This window comes from Pongo pygmaeus, chromosome 6 (assembly GCF_028885625.2).
Source record: "Pongo pygmaeus isolate AG05252 chromosome 6, NHGRI_mPonPyg2-v2.0_pri, whole genome shotgun sequence".
NCBI lineage: Eukaryota > Metazoa > Chordata > Mammalia > Primates > Hominidae > Pongo > Pongo pygmaeus.
The window spans coordinates 134,373,570-134,398,827 of NC_072379.2; the positions used below are offsets into that span (position 1 = coordinate 134,373,570).

Below are 25,258 nucleotides of genomic sequence, written 5' to 3' on the forward strand. Positions count from 1 at the left end.
TCAGGAGTTTAAGACCAGCCTGGGCAACGTGGCAAAACCCCATCTCTGCAAAAAATACAAAAATTAGCCAGGTGTGGTGATATGCACCTGTAGACTCAGTTACCTGGGGGGCTGAGGCACAAGAATCACTTGAGCCCAGGAGGTTGAGGCTGCAGTGAACCATGATCATATCACTACACTCCAGTATGGGTGACAAAGTGAGACCGTGTCTCAAAAAAAAAAAAAAAAAAAAAAAAGTAGATTCTAATCAGTAAGATTAGTAGGAGTAAATACTGGCATAAGTGCCCACTGGTTAGAGGAGTATATAGAAGTGCCCTGTGGTTAGAAAAAAGGTAGCTCACACCTTTTTAATTCTGTTTAATAGAGTTAAAAGACAGAGATAAAAGGATTAGTGCAAAGTTGAGATGTTGTTCAAGGAAATGATCAAAGATGAGGTAGGATTCTGTCTGTCTGGGGAATAACCACTAGCTTAAAAAAAAAAAGAGGGAGAACTGGCTACAGAAGGTGAGTCATACACCTAAAATGAGCTCTTTGCTGAACATTTCTTACTGAAGAAGTCTTTTTCTGTATCAACTCTAGACCACTCCTTTGGATTTGGAAAGAACTTGGTCTCCTAAGTATCATGTAACTAACAACTGCCAGCATCCCTGGACCTAGGTCCTAGTAATTCTTGAGTTGCCTCCATGTTTATTATCCATGACAGATCCTTCTTACTAATGTCCCCGACTTTCGCGGGATCAAAATCATTTTGTATTGATTTTGAAGCCCTGTATAGTCGCAACACATATAAACACATCATCAATAAAGATTAACTATTTTTTAAATTAATTTTTACAAAAACAGACATTAGACTCCTTAAAGATCCTCCTTCTGGGGCCTTTAACATGCTCAGCCAATTCCCAAGGTTCCTATCTCCTTAAGCATGTTCACTACAATCTTTCCTCTGATTGGTACCATGCCGAATATTACTTTAAACTCTTCTCAAGGATCTTTTGGAAGATCCCCCAAAACCAGCTCTCTCCTACCAAGTAAACACTCTGCCTGTCGATCAGCTTATATTTGCCTTCTCAACAATCTAGTCAGTATCTCCTGGTATATCAGAAACTAAAAATTACCAGATGCATATCTAATGGCCTCAAGGAAAGTATGAGTTTGACATTAACAAGGCTTGTGGTGGAAGAAGAGAAAAAAGAGGTACTAAGAAACAAGGTTAAGCTCTCTCCTCCCCCGAATGAATGACGAAGAAATTGGGTCCTTTATTTCACATTACCAAATTCTCCCTCTTCCTCCAAACTGGCTTAAAATGAGTAAGAATGACACAGTATAGCAATAGTTCTGACAAATCAAGAATTACTACTTGGGCAGAATTTTTAAAATCTAGGTTACTAAAATCTCTAGTGGGTTCAAGTAACTATATCTCCACTGTTGGTTCTTATATAGACACAGAAAAGAGAAAAGAAACAGAGTATTCATGTCACATGTTAGCCTTAACAACAAAATAGAATCATTATCCAATTTTCACAGACTGTCAGCACGTTAGAAATCTAGTTCAACTCCTTAGTTTTACAACTGAAGAAACTGAAGCCAAGAAAGATTAAGACACTCGCCTAAGATCACAACTGGTCAATTGGTTTCTTAGCAATTAATCAAAAGTAATTTCTTATTTTCTTCTTCAGGATATAATGTGTTCAGAGGAATCACACAATTGAGCAGGGTCAAATATTATTTCCAAGTAAGACAAGGAAACAGAAAAAATATCGAGATGACAAAGAAAACAAGAGGACTTACCTCTGGGTCTGCTAGGCGCTGAGATAAACCTACAACAAAGACAAGGTTTTTTTGTACGACGCGTACACTAGCCAAATGTTTGCGATTTTCTGATATTTTCTGTTTTCTCTCATTTTGTTTCTGTTTTTTCTCATTCTTTATCCTTTGCAGTTCTTCCTGGGAGAGTGGTTTATAAACTGCTGGGTCTTCTGGATATGGCTTTAAGCATGAAACAAACATAGAAGTTAGCATTAAATTAAAAAATTTAAAAAAACTGCTTAAGTAATTATCTGATTGTTGGTGGTGGGTATGTGTTTATTTGTTGCATTCTCCCTTTATCAGAATGTTTTCATTGCTTAAAAAACTTTTTTATTTAATAAAAGACAAATGTTAAATAAAATACTTCTAATAAAAAATTTTTTTTGGAACTTAGCACAGACCACTTTTAGTGCTAAAACATCTACGGTTTAAAGGCAAAACAACAACAAACCAATCTTGATATTCCCTGCAGTGTCCAACAGAGTTTATGGGAAGATTAAGCTTCTAAGGTGCTACATAAGAAGCAAGGAGTGTAAGTTCTTGCATCTAAATGTGGGTTTTACATATTATAATTAACAAATATTTAATGAAAACCTACTATGTGCTAGGAGATTAATGAAGTTACACATTTGTTCTTAAAGCAATTATTACTGTGCCTGGAACATAGTAATCTCTCAGTAAATACTAGCAATCACACTGTTGTGTGATCTTTTCTTTCTTAGCATTTTGATACCATTTTCATTCCTACTACTAATGCCAGGGCTACTAAATGAGGGCTCTGGAGACAGAATGCTGGCACTGAATCCTAGCTCAGCCATTACGATCTGAGTGACTTCGGTAAAGTCATATGACCTTTCTACCTCAGTCTTCTCATCTGTAACATGGAAACTACACTACTTTATTTATTTACATATAAAGTGACTAACACTGTGTCCTACATATAAGTATTCAAAAGTCAATTATTACTACTAAAAACAAATAGTTAATGATAAATGGAAGACGCGGCAAATTATTTTTTCTCTTTTTCCCTCCCCCCAGACCCGTGCACACACAACACCAACACAGGGGCACATTAAATGCCATAATATTTTAAACTGGATAGGAAGAGATTCCAGGGATGGAAACTCAACTGGTAGGGAAATTGGCACCTATCAGAATACAAGAGTGGGGAACAACAGAAATAATGCCAAACCAAAAAAAAAAAAAGGTGGAAACAAGGAAGGGTGGAAGAAATAGCTACAAGCCTGAAATTTTGCTATGACTTTAAACTTAACTTCCATCTCTTCATATGTAAGTGTTAAAAAAAAAAAACAAACTCTCAAATTTGTAAACATACCCAGAGTAACGCTGACAGCAATTAAGAAAGTGAGATTTCACCTTATATTCCACAACTTTTACTAGTATATACCCTGAGGTCTCCAAGGACCCTATTCTTTCCCTTTTATTCCCACTTTCAATTTTAACTTACTGCTTTTTAAGGAAACTTAATACTCTTCATAGTTTACCTTATCATCAATGAATTAGAGCTGGTGACCCAAAAAAGATTCAGGCTTAATCCTTAACAGTTTGGTAGGATGTAAACACCCATACCATTTGATTCCCACATTAAGAATCTGATCTTTGACTTAGTGGATCCTATTTGGCATACTCCAACTAATTTGCGAGTGGAAGGCATACAAAGCAGCTTGCTTAGTAATTTACCTGATTTTGGTATGATTTTAGGACTTTTTCCAGGATCAAATATAAATTTAGTATGATTTCAGAAGCTCAATAAATATTTGCCAAGCGAACATCAAAAGCTACTCTCCAGAATTGAAAACTCAGCATTTCTGTCTTTTAAAAGCCACCAAAACAAACAAACAAAACACACACACACACACACTTTTTTATTAAAACATAAATTATTTCTTGCATTTTAATTTAAGGAACCGAACAGTTAAAGATCTATTAAGGTAAGTTCAGTTCCTCAATCAATTACATAGTCTTCCACATTTAAGTTTTTTCTTAATGCCTTCCTCTCAAAACTTTCTTCTCCACTTACTTTTCTGTACCTACATTAATTATCTCCTTCAAATCTTAATCTATCTGCCTGGATGATTTTAATCCCTTGAAGCTATTTGGAGCTCTAAAGGCACAAATGTAAAAAGATATAAAAGTGAACTATATATTAACTAATTAAAATACTTTTCTATAAGATAACTTAAATTTTTCATTTCCACCTAGAAAAGCTGTTTTCTACCCCAGAATTCCTGGGGTAGTTCCTTTTGAAGTGTTTACAATTAAGTTCATTTGAGGCCAGGCGCAGTGGCTCACGCCTGTAATTCCAGCACTTTGGGAGGCTGAGGTGGGCAGATCACTCGAGGTCAGGAGTTCAAGACCAGCCTGGCCAACGTGGTAAAACCATGTCTCTACCAAAAATATTTTTAAAAATTAGCCAGGTGTGGTAGCATGAGCCTGTAATCCCAGCTACTTGGGAGGCTGAGGCAGGAGAATTGCTTGAACCTGGGAGGCGGAGGTTGCAGTGAGCTGAGATTGTGCCACTGCACTCCAGCCTGGGCGACAGAGCCAGACTCCTTCTCAAAAACAAACAAACAAAAAAACAAACAAGTTCATCTGAAAGCTGTTGCTCTTCACTGACATCTAAAATAGTGATGCTCCACTGCCTGAATGGATCAAACACATGGATTGCTCCTAGTTTTGTTTCAAAGTATAGTTGATGCACTGCATTTTACCAGTCCATAACAAAGTACAAAAACTGAGATAAGCATTCAGAAACTCTCAGAACAACTGACACTACCTCAACATTCAGGTACATCACCAGTGGACTCTGCAGAATAAGATATTTTTCAATGTAGTCAAACATATGACACAAGCAAAATATTAGCCATGCATAATAGCACTCTATATCAGTCTTCAAGAGACAGGGGAAAAGAAAGAAAAGAAAAAATCTGGTTCTTCATCACAGACAGTGTAAGAAGCAATGATGTAACTTTTCTGGGACTTAGATTTTTCTGAGAACTGGCAGAATGTGACAAACACCCTCAAGCTTTTTCCTTTGTTAGCATTCTATGAGGTTGTATAAAATACTGATTAAACATGAGGCAAAGTCATGTAATATTTGAAAATACATGAACACAAAAAAATTGATGGAGAGTGACAAGTAAGAAAAATCAGGTTGCAATATCAACTCTTATCAAGTATATTACTGATGCACCATCATGTTGAGCATATAACACTGAGTTATATTGTTCTCTTAGTCTTTTTGCTATGTTATTCCAAGTTTTGTTCCTATGGAAATATATTTCCATCAGGCTTCAAAGTCAACGTTGTTGGAACATAACTGCTACATAATACAAAAGATACAAACACAGGAGAACATGAGACAGAGTACTGTACTACAATTTACCCTCCAAATATATCTTATTCCAGTACCTTAAAAGAAGTTATAAATACTAGTTGTTTAATCTTAACACCTGAAAAATATAAAATATGCTAACTACAAATAGCAAATGCATAATCAAAAGGTTTATTAACTTCAACTTGTCCAAAAGTTTTATTAAAACATTGGAAAAGCATATATTCCAAAATAGTTCCTCCTCCATTACAATTCCTTCTCTACACACACCACCATATATACCTACTGTACAAACCCAAGGTCAGAATATCAATAAACTAACACAATAAAATAAGGATGAGAGGTAGACTATAAAGATGGGAGGGCTGGGTGCGGTGGCTCACAACTGTAATTCTAGCACTAAGGGAGGGTGAGGTAGGAGGATCGCAAGACCAGCCTGAGCAAAACAATGAGACCCCCATCTCTACAAAAAATAAAAAAAATTAGCCAGGCATGGTGGTGTGCACCTACAGTCGCAGCTACTTGGGAGGCTGAGGCAGGAGGGATGCTTGAGCACAGGAGTTCAAGGCTGCAATGAACTACGATGGCATCACTGTGCTCCAGCTTGGGTGACAAGGCAAGACCCTATTTCAAAAAAAGGGGGGGAAATGAAGAAACCAAACACGAATAACTGCAAACAGTAAGACTCACAAAGCTAATAATACTAGCACTAAAAATGGATATAAAGAAAAATACAAAGGCCGGGCACGGTGGCTCACGCCTGTAATCCCAGCACTTTGGGAGCCCGAGGCGGGCGGACCACAAGGTCAGGAGATCGAGACCATCCTGGCTAACACGGTGAAACCCCATCTCTACTAAAAATACAAAAAAATTAGCCGGGCGTGGTGGTGGGCACCTGTAGTCCCAGCTACTCAGAAGGCTGGAGCAGGAGAATGGCATGAACCCAGCAGGCAGAACTTGCTGTGAGCCAAGATTGTGCCACTGCACTCCAGCCTGGGTGACAGAGTGAGGCTCCGTCTCAAAAAGAAAAAAAGAAAGAAAAATACAGGCTGGGTGCAGTGGCTAATGTCTGTAATCCCAGTACTTTGGGAGGCCGAGACATGCGGATCACCTGAGGTCAGGAGTTCGAGACCAGCCTGGCCAACATGGTGAAACCCTGTCTCTACTAAAAATACAAAAATGAGCCAGGCGTGATGGCAGGTGCCTGTAATCCCAGCTACTCAGGAGGCTGAGGCAGGAGAATCGCTTGAACCCAGGAGATGGAGCTTGCAGTGAGCCGAGATCACGCCACTGCACTCCAGCCTGGGGGACAAGAGTGAAACTCCATCTCAAAAAAAAAAAAAAGGAAAAATATATCTGATCAACTTTTTGACTAAAACACACGTTAAATTTCTAGGAATACAGCATCAAATGAAAAGTTACAAGCAGAAAATTTCTCTTTAAACATACTAGTGTGTATTACATATCAAACTAACGCAAAATGGGTTGCCTATGGAGTATTTAGATATAACACTATTTTTAATAGTGATAAACTGCCAAATTACTAGTTTACATGGTTTGCAGTTTCTAGTGTAATTACTTAATTTCTTCCATACGTGTAGTTATGTTTCCACTTTTATTCCAAATGCTATTTACATGTGTCTTCTCTTTACTTTTTATTAAACTTGCTAAGACTTTAATTATTTTATTGGTCTTTTCAGAGAACCAGCTCTAATCTTTACTGAAAAACTTTTTTTTTTTCCTATTTCACAAAGTTCTGCTTACTCACTCCCTTCCACTGTCATAGGGTTTATTCTTTTTCTGATCCCTTCCACTGTCATAGTACTCATTCTTTTTCTAATTTTTGTTGTTTTCTAACAAATGTAACAGCTTTAGCTTTTCTGCTACATACCACTTTGGCCTCATGCCAGATATTCAGAAGTCATGTTCCAAGTATTGATTCAGAATAATTTGTAATTTTCTTTCTGATCTCTTTAAACCAAGAGTTATGGAGGACCATAATTTATGTATTACAGGTAAATGAACTTTTAAAAAATCCTTTTGCTGTTAACATCTGATTTTATTATACTATTATACTATTTTTTTAGGGTTCTAGTTTCCAGTAATGGAGAGCTAATTAACCCTCTTACTAAAAACCATGAAAAATACAACATAAAAGGTTTTTTTTTTCTTCTTACTAACATCCTAAAAATCTATACTGGAAAAATCCCATGCCAATTTTTGGTTGAAAGTAAAAATTCAGAGGCTAAACAGAAAATCTGATTAACAATAAATGGGGTAGGGAGAGAAAGAGCTAAGGAGAAAGAACATTCAAAGCCCAACACCAGCCCATGGTAGTCTTTGGCAAGATAGGTTCCATGATAAGCTGAGATACAGCCCACCTCCAAATGGTGGGCTCAAGATAAGAACAAATTACAAACGAGAGGATAGTCTCAGGGTAACAACAAACTACAGAAAGGTCAGAGTAAGGTAAGAAAAAAGAAAAAGTAGTTAGGGGAAAATCATCCTGGAGAAATTGTTGAAATCAACCCTAGGGAAGAGTTGCAGCATGGAGATATATTGCTTGGCTAGACCAAAAACCTTTAAGCACATGGCAGCCCTAATGCCAATGCTTACAGGACCCAGCAGAAGCCAAATTGAAGCCTCTCTAGAGAGGAGCAAATCCACACTAGTCCTTGGGGAACCTTACAAATAATTTTCCCAATGACAACAACAACGAAGCAGCCACATTAACCAAACACAAAGAAATACAACAACATGAGCAACAATAAGCAGAAACACAGCCCACAGACTTCAGCCACTGGAATTACTGGACAAAGATTTTTTTTAAAAATAATGCTTATCTGTTTAAAAAATATATAACCTTGAAAATACCTACAGGGTATAATAATCTATTTTAAAATAACAGCAAGAGAAAAAAAGAGCAAACATTACTTCTAGGTATGGAAAACACAAAACCAATAGTTAAAAACTCAATGGACATATTTAGTGGCAGACTGGATCCAAAAGAAACTATTCCCATATGAGGGCAGATCAGAAGAAATCATTTACTAAGGTATAAAGAAGAAAGAACATACAGAAAAGAGATTAAGAGACATAGAAGACAGTGAAAAAAAATCTGAAAAATATTTAATCAGAGTCACAGAGGAGAAGAAAGAGAAAAAAGGTAATATCTGAAGAGATAATAGCTTAATTTTTATCTTGAACTAAGGAAATTCACCAGCCCACAGATTTAAAAAGTCTCCCAAGGAGGATAAATTTTTAAAATACACAAAGGAGATTTACTTTTTGGAATTGGCTAATTTTTCCATTGTGCCCTGTTTTTTGACCACTGCTCTTGTATTTAAAGTTGTGACAAATTTATCTGTACAAAGTTATACACACACACACATCTTGCTAACTCTGTTATTCAAATTCTCCATTTTCTTTTCATTGTCTACTTCAACTATTTCTAAAATACAGAAGGTGAAGTCTCTCCATTATAAATACGGATGTCAGTTTCTCCTGGTGTTTATAACGGCTCAATATACTTCAAAGCTGTACTGTTAAGTAAATAAAGGTTCATGACTTTGTGGACCTTTTGCCCTTTTAAAATGTGTTTAATCTTGAATTTCATTATGACTAATATCAGTACTATTATGTCTTCTTTCCTATGATTTCCATTTGCCCACTGTATCATTTTTCCCTCCTTTCACTGATATTTTTCTTGAATATGCTTCTAGTCAATCGGTTCTACAAGTTCTGTTAGGAAAAAGAGCAGTCCCCCATTTTCCCTCCTCCTCTGCAACCAGTTGCCTCTTCCTTGAAATAATCATGTTGACTCTTTTAGATGATTCTTTGTCATTTACTACCATATCTCTAAATAATACATTGATATTGCTACTTCTTGATTTCTCAGTTTTAGATATCATCACATTATGCAACTTGAAGATTTAGCCCTGTCAGTTCTCCTCATCAAACATCCCGAGTCCACTTTCTAATTTCTACCATAACTTTGGTTAGGGCAATATTCAGGATTACATTATTATAAAATGCAAATGTTATTTACACACTTTCACTTCCAGCCATGAAAGTAACAGACTAGTCCTATCATCATAAACAACTGGAGAACTAGACAAAATACAGGAAATAACTATTTTCAGACACTGAAGAAACAGGCAATGAACAGCAGGACTGTGATCTCTGAGAAAAAAGAAATAAGACAGATGAATACCATAACTACCCCAGCTTTCTGCTCTTCCAGTATTTACCAGATCCTGGTACTGGGTCCAAAAGTCATAATGAATGGAGGGGACAGACAGTGATAAAAATTAGAAGAGGCTGAGACAACTGAAATTTATGGGGGCAAAATACCACAAAGATGGAGTTAGTCCAAAAAGAATTCCAGAGGTCTACATACAGGAATATTGTGATAGCTAGTTTTCATAGGTGTCTTTCCAACGAAGATACCTAGTAGAGTCCATGCCAATCATGAATTTAGAAAAGAAATAAAAAAAGAATACCAATGACATGCAAACTCTTTCAGAAGGCAGAAGATGAGGAAACATTTCCCAACTCATTTTATGCGGACAGTATTCCTTTGATACCAAAACTGAAAACAATATAAAACTACAAAGAAATACCCTTCATGACACAGACAAAAAAATCTTCTGAAAATATTAGCAAACTGAAATAAAACGGGTAATACATTATAATCAAGTGGAGTTTATCTATGAGAGGAAAACGTGATTCAAAAATTAACATAGGCCAGACGTAGTGGTTCATGCCTATAATCCCAACATTTTAGGAGGCTAAGGCAGGAGGAACACCTGAGGGCAGCAGTTCAAGACCAGCCTGGGCAACATAGCGAGCCCAGTCTCTACAAAGATAAAAAAATTTTTTTAATTATCCAGGTGTGGTGGTGCACACCTGTAGTCCCAGCTACTTGGTAGGCTGAAGCAGGAGAATTGTTTGAGCCCAGGAGGTTGAAGCTGCAGTGAGCTACAATGAGGCCACTGTACTCCACCCCGGGCGAGAGACCAAGACCCTATTGCTTTAAAAAAAACAAAAAACATAAATTACCGTTTCAACAGAATAAAGGGAGAAAAAAGTATAACCATCTCAATAGTATCAAAAAAGGTATTTGGCAAAATTCAACACCATTCATGATAAAATCTCTCAGCAAATTAGGAATAAAGGAAAACTTCCTTGACCTGATAAAGACCAGACCAAAAAATGCACAGACAGCAACATACTTAATGGTGTAATACTTAACGTCTTCTGCTAAGATTGGGAACAAAGACATCTTTCTTATCACTTCTTTTTAACATTAAACACTAGAGGAGTTACCCAGTAGAATTAAGGCAAGAAAAAGAATTTAAAAACACAGAGCCAGGTGCAGTGACTCATGCCTATAATCCCAGCATTTTGGAGGGGGCTGAGGTGGAAGGATGCTTGAGGCCAGGAGTTCAAGACTAGCCTGGGCAACATAGCGAGACCTTTACAAAAATTTTTTTTAAACAATTAGCTGGGCATGGTGGCACATGCCTATAGTCCCACCTACTGGGAAGGCTGAGACAGAAGTACTATTTGAGCCCAGGAGTTCTAGACTGCAGTGAGCCATATTTGTGCCACTGCACTTCATAGCCTGGGTGACAGAGCAAGACCTTGTCTCTAAAAAAAATTTTAAAAAGCAGAGATTGGAAAGGAAAAAGTAAAACTGTCTTTTTGCATAGAACACATAATCACCTATGTAGAAAATCCTAAGGAACCTATTTAATTAATAAGCCTTCTTGATATAGATGGTCAACATTCAAAAGTGGTACATTAGCAATAAACAACTGGAAAATGAAATTTTAGAAACAATATCGGGCTGGGTGCGGTGGCTCATGCCTGTAATCCTGACACTTTGGGAGGCCAAGGCGGGTGGATCACGAGGTCAGGAGATTGAGACCATCCTGGCTAACATGGTGAAACCCCGTCTCTACTAAAAATACAAAAAATTAGCCAGGTGTGGTGGCACGCGTCTGTAGTCCCAGCTACTCCGGAGGCTGAGGCAGGAGAATCACTTGAACCCAGCAGGTGGAGGTTGCAGTGAGCTGAGATCACGCCACTGCACTCCAGCCTGGGTGACACGAGTGAAACTCCATCTCAAAAAAAAAAAAAAAAAAAAGCAACAATATCATGTGCCATAGCTCAAAAAACATAAAATATGGATAAATATAACAAAGCATGCTGTACTATTATGTATACTGAAAACTATAAAACATTGCTAAAGAAATTTTAAAACATGTAAAGATATACCTTATTCGTGAACTAAAGGAGTCAACATTTTTAAGATGTCATTTTTCCTCAAAATGATCTATCTATATAGTTAATGTAATCTCCATCAAAATCCCAGTAGGCTTTTTGTAGAAACTCACAAACAGATTCAAAAATTTATGTGCAAATGCTAAATACTTAGAATACCCAAAATAAATTCTAAAAAGAATAACAAAGTTGAAAACCTTGTCATGCCAGGTTTCAAAACTTACAGTAATAAAGACAGTATGGTATGAGCATATGGATAGATATAATCATCAATGGACAGAATACAGATGCTAGTATTGGATTTATACATTTATGGGCAATTGACTTTCAAGAAAGATTTCAAAACCAATCAAGAGTGAAAGGAGAGTCTTTTCTGCAAATGATGCTGCAACAAGAATATCAGCATAGGAAAAAAAAAATGTCATGACCCCTACCTCACATGTGAGCCACTGTAGCATCATATGATTGTTTTTTCATTTCTCTACAACTTTTTGTTTCCCCTAGAGTTAATCTGTTTTGTCTGATTATATTTTTATGTGTTTATTACTAATTCAACCATCAAATCTCTTCAAACTGGCAAAATGGTCTCACAAGACATTTCTCTTTTGGAACACCAAGTATTCTTTTAATTTTATCTTTTTCTACAAATCCCTCTTGGAGTTCTCTGATGTGTTGCATTTTGGACTGGTTGCCCTCTTTACCTTGGGCACAGCTGTCATCCTTTCCCCAGGGGCTTCTCTCCTGTGTTGGATCTCCTGTTTCCTTTATCCCATGATTCTCTGTTCTTTATTCCTACATGTTGGTGGGGCACCTCCTCCAATAGATTCCTGAGAGAGAATGCATGGAAGGTAAAAAAATTTTGAGGTCTCTCAGGTCTGAAAATGTCTTTTAGTGTACCGTCACACTTAACAGTTGAGCAGATACGGAATCCAAAGATGAAAATTGATTTCCTTCAGAAGTGTCTTCTAGCTTGAAGTCTTGCTATTGAGAAATCTGAAACGATTCGGATTCCTTGTCTTTTACATGCGATCTACTATTTTCCTCTGTGGAAGCTTGCAGAACTTCCTTGTCTTTGGTATTCTGGTATTTCAAAATAAAAAAGTTTGTGCTGGATTGACAGGCCCTTTCAATCTGAAAATATGTTCTTTGGTTCTGGGAAATATTCTTCGATCATATTCTTGGATGATTACTTCCCCTCTCTATCACTGTGATCTCGTCCTAGAGTACTGATCTCTTCCTAGAGCACTTAATTGTTTGGTATTTGACGTTCTTGATTGATCCTCAAACGAACTTGATCTCTTCTCCCAAATATTTCATCTCTTTTGCTTTTTGTTTCACTAAAAGATCTTCTCAACTTCATCTTCCAATGCTTTCCTTCAGTTATTTTTGCTATTATATTTTAATTTTCAATGACAATGGTTACTGTTCACTGAATATTCTTCTTTATATCATCCTGTTCTTTTTTTTTTTTTTTTTTTTTTTTTTCTTGAGGTAGTATCTTGCTCTATCACCCAGGCTGGAGTGCAGTGGCATGAACATGGCTCACTGTAGCTTCAACCTCCTGGGTTCAAGCGATCCTCCCACCTTAGCCTCCTGAGTAGCTGGGACTACAAGCATATGCCACCACACTCAGCTAATTTTTCTTATTGTTATTAGAGATGAGGCCTTGCCATGTTACCCAGGCTGGTCTCAAACTCCTAACCTCAAACAATCCTCCCACCTCAGCCTCCCAAAATGTTGGGATTACAAGCGTGAGCCACCATGTCCAAACCACCATCCTGTTTTTGTTTTATAGATACATTATCTTCTATTATTTCTGAAATAAAAATAATAATACTTCTGTTGAAGTTCTCATTTCCTTGTATAGTCTCTGGTTTCCATGGGAATCAATACAGAATGCCACATCAGTGCACCACCTATGTTCCCATATCTGCTGTTTCCACCAGTAGCTTTCTCAGAAATGCTGCACTAAAAGGACACATAAAAGCAGTCTAAGAAAAAACCAAGTACCCTGTGCCTGTGTTTAGCAGCTAGGACCAAACAGGAACACTAAACTCTCTTGGTTTTTAAAACCTGGCTGTCTCTACTTTTCAAAGATATTAAAGCTAAGAGAAACTTTCTGCAAAACAGGCACGTTTCATATTGTAGACTGAGAACAGGAGCTTGATTCAACTAGCTCCCTACTTGCATCTCCCAAGTTTCTTCAGATCATCTCAATATGCCCCCTCACAGCATGGCCTCTGTAGACCCTGTCCCTGCAGGGTTGGGTTACATGTAAATGGTAGCTTCATGACCCTCTCTAGGCCTCTAGCAACACTGTGGTTTTCGTCTGTGTTAACACAACCACTGTAGATGGCCTCCAGAGACCAAAGACTTGCTCAACCCCGACCGACACAGGCAACTTCATAAATATTTATCTTGCGCTGCACTGAACAGATTCTCTGGCAAGACTAGGCCAGGATTCAGACTCCAAGACTCTCTGCTGCCTGCACTACAAAGTCTGGTGACCAGGAGACCAAGGAGAGGTTCTAGGAGATGTGATTAAGTCAACAAGAAATCAAAAAATTATTCCTGGCCTAATAACAATAACCACCTCAGCTAAAGATTTAACTTGGAAACCCTAAAGGGAGGTTGTCTTAGACCACTGTAATCTGGATTTCTTTTTCTGTAATCTGGATTTCACTGTAATCTGGAAATCACTGTAATCACTGTAATCTGGATTTCTTAACTGTTGGAAAGTTTTGGTGCTCATCCTTAGACAATCTTTCATCTTTTCAATTCATGATCTTATCCAGTCTTGTGATGTTATAAATAACACATGTATGTATGAGATTCTAATAGGAATCTCATACTTAACATGTCTAAAACTGAGTTTCTGATCTTCTCAAATATCTATTCCTGGTGCAGTCTTCTCCATCTCAGTTAATGGCCATTCTTTACTTCCAGGTGTTCAGTCAAAACCCTGCAGTCATCCTCAACTCTCTGTTTGTATGGTGGTTCATGAATAATAAAGTTCATGAATCTTTGCATGTGTGAAAATGTTTTATTATGCCTTTACAGATTAATAAAATTGAGAGCTCTCCTTTCAAAGTTATGTTCCCTCAAAATTTGGGAAAATAAATTTCTCAGTTTATTTTCTATAATTGTAAAATGAAAATACTGGTATTAATTTTAGTCTTGTTCTTTTGTATTCTAAATATTTATCTCTCACAAGCTTTTAGAGTTTTCTCTATTCTAGATGTTCTAAAATTTCACAATTATATAAACAGACATTGATCTTTTTGTCACCTTGCTTCACATTCACAGGGCCCTTCTAATCTAAGACGAATTTTCTTCTATTAGTTCTCTGATTATTTCTTCCTATTCATTTTTAGTTCACTCCTCTGAGACTGCTCTCAGCAGAGATTAGAACCTGTGGATCTATGCTGCTTTTCTTTCATGCTTTCTATTTTTTCTCTTGTTGCATTATATTCTTCAATAAAAACTCACTCAGCACAAGCTTCCAATTTACCAATTTGCTCTTGTAATGTGTCCATTTTGCTTTTCAGGCCATCTGTAAGATTTTTCAAGACCTCTCTAATTTGTTCTTTTTATAAGGAAATATAATCTTTCTACATGAATATGACATTCCCTCTTTCCTTTCCGAAAGGTACCAATGATAGTTTTAAATGTCTTTCTGTTTTGTTTCCTGTGTTAGGATCTTCTGTTTACTGAATTTTGTGCTTCTCTTTCATGATGTTGGTTTTCCTGAAATCTGTGTTAATTCTTTGCTTTTGCACACCTTTACATGTGAGAATCCTGGTAATCTGCCTATAAATGCTATTCTCTTTACTGCAAGATTCTCCTTTGTGACTGTAGCAAGGACATATTGCTGGACAGGTAATCTGCTAGGTATAGAAGCTCCTAGTTCCTCCAGAATGTTTCCATTAACCTTAAGGCTCTGATTCAAACTTATAATCACTGTTTTAATTAGAGGGCACCTGTCTCTGCTACATGGCACAAAAAAGGGGGTAGGCCCATAAGGCTGCTCTGACACCATACTTGACCAACTACACTGATATTTTTCCTAGGATCCTGAAGCACTGCCGTTCCTTTTTTTTTTTTTAAGCAGTTTTCTCTTGAGCTGATTTAATGCTTCCTCCTTGAAATTGATTCCAATGTCCTTCTTGTCTTTCAGAGATTCCTCACACTTTCTGGTATTCCCAGGACACCCTTTTATTCATATCAAGCTTTGCTAAAGTTATACTGTTTTTACCTTTAAAATCTTCTATTTTTTTTCTTTTTTTACTTTCTAAGGACTTGAAGTAATTTTAGGTAATCTCTTAAGACTGAAATGATTTTCTTTGTAATTTCCCCAAATAACTAATTTTTCTCTAATGACAATTTAATAACTGGTCCTTTTAAGGTGACTTCATAACATCCCAAAGGGGGAAAAAAAAAAGAAAAGAAAAAGATAAACATCATGAAGGCAACCAAATTTACAATCCTTAAGAGTCTTGGGCAATCCTGAAAGTCATTACTTCTGATGAAATAGTTCAATATGATTGTCTTCTTATGGAATGACTGGGAACCAATTTCTAAAATATAACTAAATGTTTAAAATCCATAAAAAAAATCCAAAAACAAAGAAACTATACAATTAAAACAAAATCTACATAGATTTTGCCCAAAGCTAATGTTAGGGTTTTCATTTACCTTTCCATTCGCATTTCTTAAACTATATTAACTACATGAAATATTATATATATACAAATTATATATACACATTATATATGTTATATATACAATATATGTGTAACTATATAAATGTATAAACTATATTAACATTGAAATAGACCTAACTTTTTATTCATATAATACATATATATATCCACTGGATTAATTTTAAAAATCTAATGATAAATAAACAATGCATTGCCTTCTGAGATTTATTATAAATTCTCAGGTAAGAAAACTGAGAGATAGATTATTTTTAAATTTTAGATATCTAAAACACATTTCAGCTTTCTCAAAATTTGATAGTAATGAACACAAGAGGTCTTTAAAATGGGTAATTAGAAAATAAAGTTTAAATTATACAAACATTAAAGAAAAGGCAAATTCCATAATAAAGTGGCAGATATTTGCATTAATCCCTAAGGTCACAAATAAAGTCCTTCAAAATACAAATGTAGCAGTCCTACCTATCCTAGTAGTTAATTCACTATACTGTAATTGTGTTGCTGGTGCTTATCAAAACAATAAAACCCACAGAATATTAAAAATAATAGATTTTTAGAGTTAGGAGGGGCTTTTCTTTTCTTTCTTTCTTTCTTTTTTTTTTTTTTGAGACAGAGTCTCACTCTGTTGCCCAGGTTGGAGTGCAGTGGCATGATCTCGGCTCACTGCAAGCTCCATCTCCTGGATTAACGCCATTCTCCTGCCTCAGCCTCCCGAGTAGCTGGGACTATAGGCGCTCGCCACCATGCCTGCCTAATTTTTTGTATTTTTAGTAGAGACGGGGTTTCACTGTGTTAGCCAGGATGGTCTCGATCTCTTGACCTTGTGATCCGCCCGCCTCTGCCTCCCAAAGTGCTGGGATTACAGGCGTGAGCCACCGCGCCCGGCCAGGAGGGGCTTTTCAATAATACAATAGTTCAGAACAGACTATAGACTCAAAAAACATATTTGAATTCCAAACCTCCTACCTACTACTCATAAGTTGATGACTCTGGACAAGTTCTCTAAGCTCCTGTTTCCTTGAGCGTAAAATGGGAACATCGATACCAGCCTAAAATTGCTGTAAGGGCTCAAGAAATGAGCATTTATTATCTTCTGAACGAGAATTTCTCTGTCATTTTAACTCTTTTGAGTAAACATCTTCTCTCCTATTTTGTACTAGAAAACTGAGGTGAATTTCCTCCCACATGTAATATAAAATGTTTTTCTAATTTCATGCAACCCTATCCAAATCCATTACCTCTCTATTCTTAATTTTCTTAAGCAGTAAGCATCCCTGACCATGTCTTTCTCCTCGGATAAAAACAACAAACTAAAGGCCAATCAGAGAGGTTACATGACTTTACAAAGATCATACAGCTAGTAAACAAAGTCAAGACGTGGCCCTGACTCCCAGTGCAGTGTTCTTTCCACCTTATTATGTCTTAAAACAATATACATAATAAAATAATATAATCAGGTGAGGTTTGCACAGTCTTTTAAATTCACTTGCTCATATACATGGCAGCAAAAACACTATACAACTAAAACAAATCACTGTGAAGTTATTTTGAAGTATTTACCTTTCTACATGCAGGACAAAGCCCATTTTCATCAGTGCGAATTCGATGCCAACAAAATCGGCAAATCTGGTAGCCACAGGTGCAAGGGAAAAAGTTGATATCATCTATCTCCAAGGGCTCCATGCAAAGAGGGCACTCCACAGGGTCTTCCTTCGCATCTGGACTGCGAGACATCTTCACGTTTATTAAACAGCAGCAAATGTTTATAATAATTTAAGGGAGAAGGAAGTTCAGCACTGAAAGCTAAAATGTAGGACTTTGACAACCTGCATGAGAAGAAACAAAATACATTGTTTACTACTGGAAAAATGGCACAGTCAACAATTAAGAGTCACACTGTCAAAAAATTTGAAAAATACTGACTGAGCAACTACTGTTACCAACCTGAAATGGCTTTCAGAATGGATTTCTGAAAATTTTTGAATACCAAAACAAAAGGCCTGGCATCATTAATATTTTGGATTCAACATAAATATAAAAGAACTTCCCTTTTTTCTCAATAAAACATTTAGTACTAGCCTATAGCACTAATTATAACACATTTTAGGGGAATAAATAAGGTAAAACAGCACTCTAACTGTCTCATCTTTGACCTAAAACCTAGTAATATTGCCACATAACTAGAAGACTATTACACTATTCTAAAGTTTGTCACAATTTATAAAACAAATCGAATGAAAACAAGAGACTTCAATCATCTATAGTCACATGTTAACATCAAACTCTTGACACAGAAACATAGGCTAAAACTCAGAAAAACTCAGATGCCATAGAAACATAGACCTTAACTATACAACTAATTATGTAATAACATGCCAATGAACACTTCTGAGAAACACGTATTTAACAAAAGTATTCCTATGGTAATACTACAAAAAGCCTACAATAAACAGGAAGAAAGAAGGGAACAAATAGACCTTCATATCACAAACACTTTTTGAAAAGTTAAATAATATAACTTTTTAGATTATGGGGAGTTTTAAATTTTTAGGTAACATTTTAGGCTAAAGCCACTGTTAGATTAAAAGGTTAGGTTGAAATTACTATTTTAAGTTAAAATCTGATAAGCCTGCAAACTAATCTATAATTCTATAGTAATCCCCACCAAAATCGTGGTGGTAATTTTTTACATAATTGGACAAACTGATCCTAAAGGTTACATACAAGAATAAATGCATGAGAATCATTTTGAAGCTTCTGGGGAAAAAAGTAGGAATTTGCCCTGTCATATACCAAATTATACTATAAAGTTACAGTAATTTAAATAACTTCCTATTAGTATAAAATTAGACAAAAGAGCAAAGAAACTAAAGAATCTAGATATAGCTGGGTACAGCAGCTCATGACTGTAATCCCAGCACTTTGAGAGGCCAAGGCAGGAGGATCGCTTGAGGGCAGGAGTTCAACTCCAGCCAGGAGTTCAAGACTAGTGCAACATAGCAAAGCCCCCATGTCTATAACAAATTTTAAAATTAGCTGGGCATGGTGGCGCACACCTGTAGTCCCAGCTACTTGGGAGGCTTGAGGCAAGAGCATCACTTGAGCCCAAGAGTTCAAGGCTGCAGTGAGCTATAATTGTGCCACCGCACTCCAGCATGGGTGACAGAGACCCTGTCTCAAAATCAGAAAAATCTAGAAACAGACTCATGAATTTATGAGATTTTAATATTTGATAAAACGTATAACTCAAGATGGGAAAGCTGGACCATTTTATAAACAGTGATGCGACACTGGGCTATCCATTTGAAGAAAAAATAGTATATAATCTAATACTGCAATTTTAAAAAATCCCAAATGATCTAGTGATCAACAAATTATTGAAGTGTTAAACAAAAAAAACAGATTTTTTTTTTTAAATCTTGGGATATAGAAGGTCTTCATAAGCAAAACAAAAATTCAGAAGCCATAAAAGGAGACAATCAACTTAGCAACATGGAAAGAAGAAAACATAAATAAAATTAAAAGTAAGCATCAGAGTAAAAGATACGCTTGCTACATATAATGAAAAGCTAATGTCCAGAATGTATAAAGAAATCCTACAAAGCAGTAAGACACAGTTTAAAAAAACACAGAGACAAGAAAATGATAAGTAGTTCACAGAAGAATTACAAGTGATTAAAATACATGAAAAAATGATCAATCTTTAGTTAACAGCCAGGTAACTTTTCTTTTTTTACCCCATCAGCCTGTCAAAGAAGTTAGTTTTCACCCAAAGTAGAGAAGTAGAGAGGATCAATGATCTAGACCCTCTTTCAAAAGAGGAAATGGGAACACATTACTTTGCCTTAAGTTACACACTTATTAGTACAGCCTGGATTCCTTCTAGGAAGTTTTAGCCCTAGATAATCTGTGCTCTTAATCACTCCCTTATACCATCTCCTAACTAAGAATCTATTCTACATAAATAGTGACACCAACATAGCCAAGTGTTTGGCTATGTTCTACAGCATTATAAGAGTAGAAAACTGCAGGCCGGGTGCAGTGGCTCACGCCTGTAATCCCAGCACTTTGAGAGGCCGAGGCAGGTGAATCACGAGGTCAAGAGATCGAGACATCCTGGCCAACGTGGTGAAATTCTGTCTCTACTAAAAATACAAAAATTAGCTGGGGGTGGTGGCGCATGCCTGTATTCCCAGCTACTTGGGAGGCTGAGGCAAGAGAACTGCTTGAACCCAGGAGGCAGAGGTGGCAGCGAGCCGAGATGACTGCACTCCAGCCTGGTGACAGAGAGAGACTCTGTCTCAAAAAAAAAATAGTAGAAAACTGCAAACAGTATACTGTCCATTAATAGGAAAATCATTAAGTAAATATGATATAACATAAGGTATATTGATCAGAATGTCTATTCTAGTTATACTTTTTAAAGAACAGCAAGTATGAATATACATTACTTTCATAAAAACATATAAACCCTGTATGCGTATACATTTGTTTCACTAAGAAAATAAACACATGGAAGTTTAGACACCAAAATGTTGTTATTTCACAAAAGACAAAATGGAGGTAGGAGACGACTAATTTTTTAAAGAAAAATCCATATTATCTAAATTGCTGCAAAAAAATGTATTTTTTTCACAATTCAAATGGCCCGTTAAAAAAAGAGGAAAATTGTTTTCATTTCCTTTAGAAAAATTAAATTACTTCTCACTTTTGCTAATAATTAGAAGAAAAATACAACAAAATAGTGTCTTCTTGTGAATCTATAATTATTTCGAAATAAAATTAAAAAAAAAAAAAAAAGAAATGTCCAGATTTGCCACTATCAGTTTTCAGCATATATACAGTTAGGAGTTTAAAGCTGACTTCTAATAGGTCCTCCAACTTTAAACATCCCAAAACTGTACCTGTAGAAAACATAGACTCAAATATAGGTTCCAATAACAGAAAAGTAAACTGAAATAATCAAATGGTGCTATCTACACTTCTAATACCTTTGATTCTAAGATATCATTTCTTTAACTACAGGTTATTAGAGTTTTAGTGAAGTAATTTATGGAACGTTGGAAAGGAAACAATACATTGGGGCTTATGAATAGAAAAACTTTCTAGAAGGTAAATTACTATAAATAAAAAATGATATACTGAGGTTTTTCTTTTTGATTGTTTCTATCATTTTTTAATTTTAAAAAAGTTTACAAGAGTATGTATCTTTCAGTTTAGGGGGAGGTTTAGAGGAACAAAAAAGGGACAAAGGAGCAAGAAATCCTTCAGATAGTTAATACAAAAGTAAGTACATTTGTGCACCTCTAGCACCATGGAGAGAAGCCACAGAAGCCGGCTGCCAAAAGTAATCTCATAAATGGTAAAAGGTAGGAGGAGTGTAGTCTGATGTGGTAGAACACTGCAATACAAGGTCAAAGAGTTGACTGACTCATCTCTTTCACAAAGTAACTGTATGATCTTGGATAAGAAGTTTAAAAGAATTTGATGTACTCATCTGAACAATGAAGAAACACAAACTTTCAGGGAATTTCAAGTACAGAGCAATTTCCTAAATGTATTATAGTACCCCTCTGAACTAAGCTTTTAAAATAAGCTTTGAAATCGACTCTCCAAAATACCCTTGCCCAAATTTTCATTTAGAGAATAATTTTACTTAATAAGCCAGACAACAAATATTAAAATTAAAACTAAACAGGGCAGCGCGGTGGCTCATGCCTGTAATCCCAGCACTTTGAGAGACCAAGGCGGGCGGATCACCTGAGGTCAGGAGTTCAAGACCAGCCTGGCCAACATGGTGAAACCCCGTCTCTACTAAAAATACAAAAAAATTAGCCGAGCGTGGTGGTGCATGCCTGTAATCCCAGCTATTTGGGAGGCTGAAAAAGGAGAATTGCTTGAACACAGGAGGCGGAGGTTGCAGTCAGCCGAGATTGTGCCACTGCATGGCAGCCTGGGCAACAAGAGCAAAAACTTCATTTCAGAAATAAATAAATAAAATAAAATAAAACAATGCATTCAAATAATAAGATTTAAAATGTTACAAGACATAGAAATAAAATATCTTTTTAAATGAAAAGGGCAAGAAAAGCCAATGATTTCCTGAATGGGGTGCAGGAGTCTTTAGAATTAATTTGGCAGGGAAAAAAATATTCATTTTTAGCCATACACAGTAGCTTACACCTGTAATCCCAGCACCTTGGGTGGCCAAAGCAGCAGGACTACTTGAGGCCAGGAGTTCAAGACCAGCCTGGGCAACACAAGGAGACCTTGTCCCTACGAAAAATTTTTAAAATTAGCCAGGTATGGTGTTGTGTGCCTGTGGTCCCAGCTACTTGGGAGACTGAGGCAGGAGGATTGCTTGACCAAAGGAGGTCGTGGCTGTAGTGAGCCATGTTCACGCCACCATACTCTAGCCTGGGTGATAGAGTGAAACCCCGTCTCAACAACAATTCTGCCAGGCACGCTGGCTCACACCTGTAACCCCAGCACTTTTGGAGGCCAAGGCAGATGGATCTCTTGAGGCCAAAAGTTCAAGACCAGCCTGTGTACCGTGGCGAAACCCTATCTCTACCAAAAAAAAAAAAGAAAATTAGCTGGGTTGGTGGCACACGCCTGTAGTCCCAGCTACTTGGGAGGCTGGGGTGGGAAGATTGCTGGAGTCCGGGAGGCAGAGGTTACAGAGAGCCTAGATCACGCCACTGCACTCCAGCCTGGGCAACAGGGCAAGACCCTGTTGCAAAAAAAAAAAAGAAAAAAAAAAAAAAAGCCTTTTCATATACATAATCCAATCCTCACAGTGACTTGGTAAGAACACACTACATCCTTTATAAAATATGAAACTGAAGCTAGAGTGTTAAAGATACAATTCAAAAACAGTACCCAACTTCAAAACTCATGCCCTTTCCAACATGGTGAGACAGAAGTCACGATTACTGATGTTGGAGCTACGTATACTTGGAAGTGGAGTGCAAATGCCCAAAGAATAAAACGAAATTACTTTTTTAAAAGTTAAACTCTATGGCAAATTTTTACCTTATTACTTGAGTTCTTGTTCTCTACATCAACTGTAACTAGTAACTCTGACATGTGTAATAATGTTCCTGCATCACCAAAAATCTCACATACCATGTAGTAAGTACACAAAATAAAAATCATACACTCAAAATTATGTTTGAAAGTGTCTTATCACTTGTAAAGTGTTGCTGTATACATGGTTTTGTGTTTAGGGTCCTGTTCAAAAGATACGTATAAGAATACACGAGAGGCTGGATGCAATGGCTCACACTCACAGTCCTAGCACTTTGGGAGGCTGAGGCAGGCAAATCGTTTGAGCCCAGAGGTTCGAGACCAGCCTGGGCAACATGATGAAACTCCATCTCTACAAAAATGAGCCGGGCGTGGTAGTGCACACCTGTAGTCTTAACTACTCAGGAGGCCGAGGTAGGAGGATCACCTGAGCCAGGAGAGAGAGGCTGCAATAAGCCGTGATGTGGCACTGCTGCACTCCAGCCTGGGGGAGACAGTGAAACCCTGTTTCAAAAAATAATAATAATAATAATAATAATACACAAGAATGTAAGGTAGTACAGCCACTACAGAAAATAGTTTGGTGGTTACTAAACTTAGAATTAGCATATGACCCAGCAATGTCACTCCCAGGTGTATATTCAAAGAACTGAAAGGACTTGAACAGATACTTGTGCACCAGTGTTCCTAACAGTATTTTTGACAATAGCCAAAAAATGGAAAGTAATCCAAGTGTCCATCAATGGAGGGATACACAAAATGTGGTATATCCATACCATGGAATATTAGAACATATTCAGTCATCCTCAGGAACGAGATGGCGGTTCTCTGGAGGCTGAGTGTCCTTTGCGGTGCCCAAGGAGGCTGAGCTCTGTTGCTGTGAACCCCAGTGGTCAGACCTGCTTATATCTCAGCATTTCTTCAGGACCGACCTATCCCAGAATGGTGTGGAGTACAGCACATACACTTGTCACCGAGCCACCATTCTGGTTCCAAGGCTGCATCTCTCCACTGGACTAGCGAGAGGGTTGTCAGTGTTTTGCTCCTGGGTCTGCTTCTGGCTGCTTATTTGAATCCTTGCTCTGCGATGGACTATTCCCTGGTTGCGACCCTCACTCTTCATAGTCACTGGGGCCTTGGACAAGTTGTTACTGACTATGTTCACAGGGATGCCTCGCAGAAAGCTGCCAAGGCAGGGCTTTTGGCACTTTCAGCTTTAACCTTTGCTGGGCTTTGCTATTTCAACTATCATGATGTGGGCATCTGCAAAGCTGTTGCCATGCTGTGGAAGCTCTGACCTTTCTGACTTCATACTTTGAAGAACTGATGTATGCCTCTTTGCCTCTGCTTTGTCATGCCATCAAGCTCACAATAAGGAAGAAATAACAGATAAGTCCATTGGTGGACAGCCTTCTTCTCATAATCACAAGGTTATTTTCAGAATTTAATCTTTGAGGAAAAGGTTTGAGAGGAATTATATCTAAGAAATTGTGAGACTGAGTTCTGTATTCCGGTGAGTTAATGGGGTTGCCTCCCAGCTTCTTATAAGACTCACAGTATAACTAAACATGATATATGAGCTTTTGCCTTTTAATTTATCAATCTCCTAAAGAGAATCCAGCTTTATTACTATTAGTATATGATCAAACTTCCATATTTGCCCTGGGAATAACGGACAAAGGGAAATACTCTTAATTCATGAATAAAAACTTTGCAGAAAATTAGACAGTGTTTAATTTTCGAAAACTTCCCTCTCTAGTCAGTAGATACCACCTACTGATGGTTACATATACTAGGGAAATTTTAAAATTAGGAAGTGCTGATATCTCACATTATAAATTTCTAAATCCTAGGAAGAAATGCTTGGAGTGCTTCTGAATATAGCGAAGTTCCATTTAAGGGCAAGTTTCCCCTTGTAGACATATCAAAATATTACCAATTGTAAACTGAGATTTAATTCTCAAATGTGTTCTACTTGTTCTAAAACAATCTGTCCACAAATATAAAACTATAAGTAATAAATTGTTATTTTCGCACAATGGGAATCTCTAATGTGAAA

At 37.0% G+C, this 25,258-nt stretch overlaps 1 protein-coding gene and 1 pseudogene across 8 annotated transcripts in view; one reads left to right on the forward strand and one right to left on the reverse strand.

Annotated features, from left to right (window-relative positions):
- Nucleotides 1-25,258, reverse strand: part of CNOT4 (CCR4-NOT transcription complex subunit 4) — a 148,932-nt gene that overhangs the window by 58,737 nt on the left and 64,937 nt on the right. For all 8 annotated transcript variants that reach the window (XM_054493776.2, XM_054493774.2, XM_054493770.2 and 5 more), the window contains exons 2-3: nt 17,731-17,996; nt 1,789-1,986 (exon numbers count right to left, since the gene is read on the reverse strand). In XM_054493776.2, the coding sequence (XP_054349751.1) occupies nt 1,789-1,986; nt 17,731-17,904 (372 nt within the window). In that variant the 5' untranslated portion in view covers nt 17,905-17,996. The remainder of the gene's footprint in view (nt 1-1,788; nt 1,987-17,730; nt 17,997-25,258) is intronic.
- Nucleotides 24,017-25,106, forward strand: LOC129040015 (succinate dehydrogenase [ubiquinone] cytochrome b small subunit, mitochondrial-like; annotated as a pseudogene).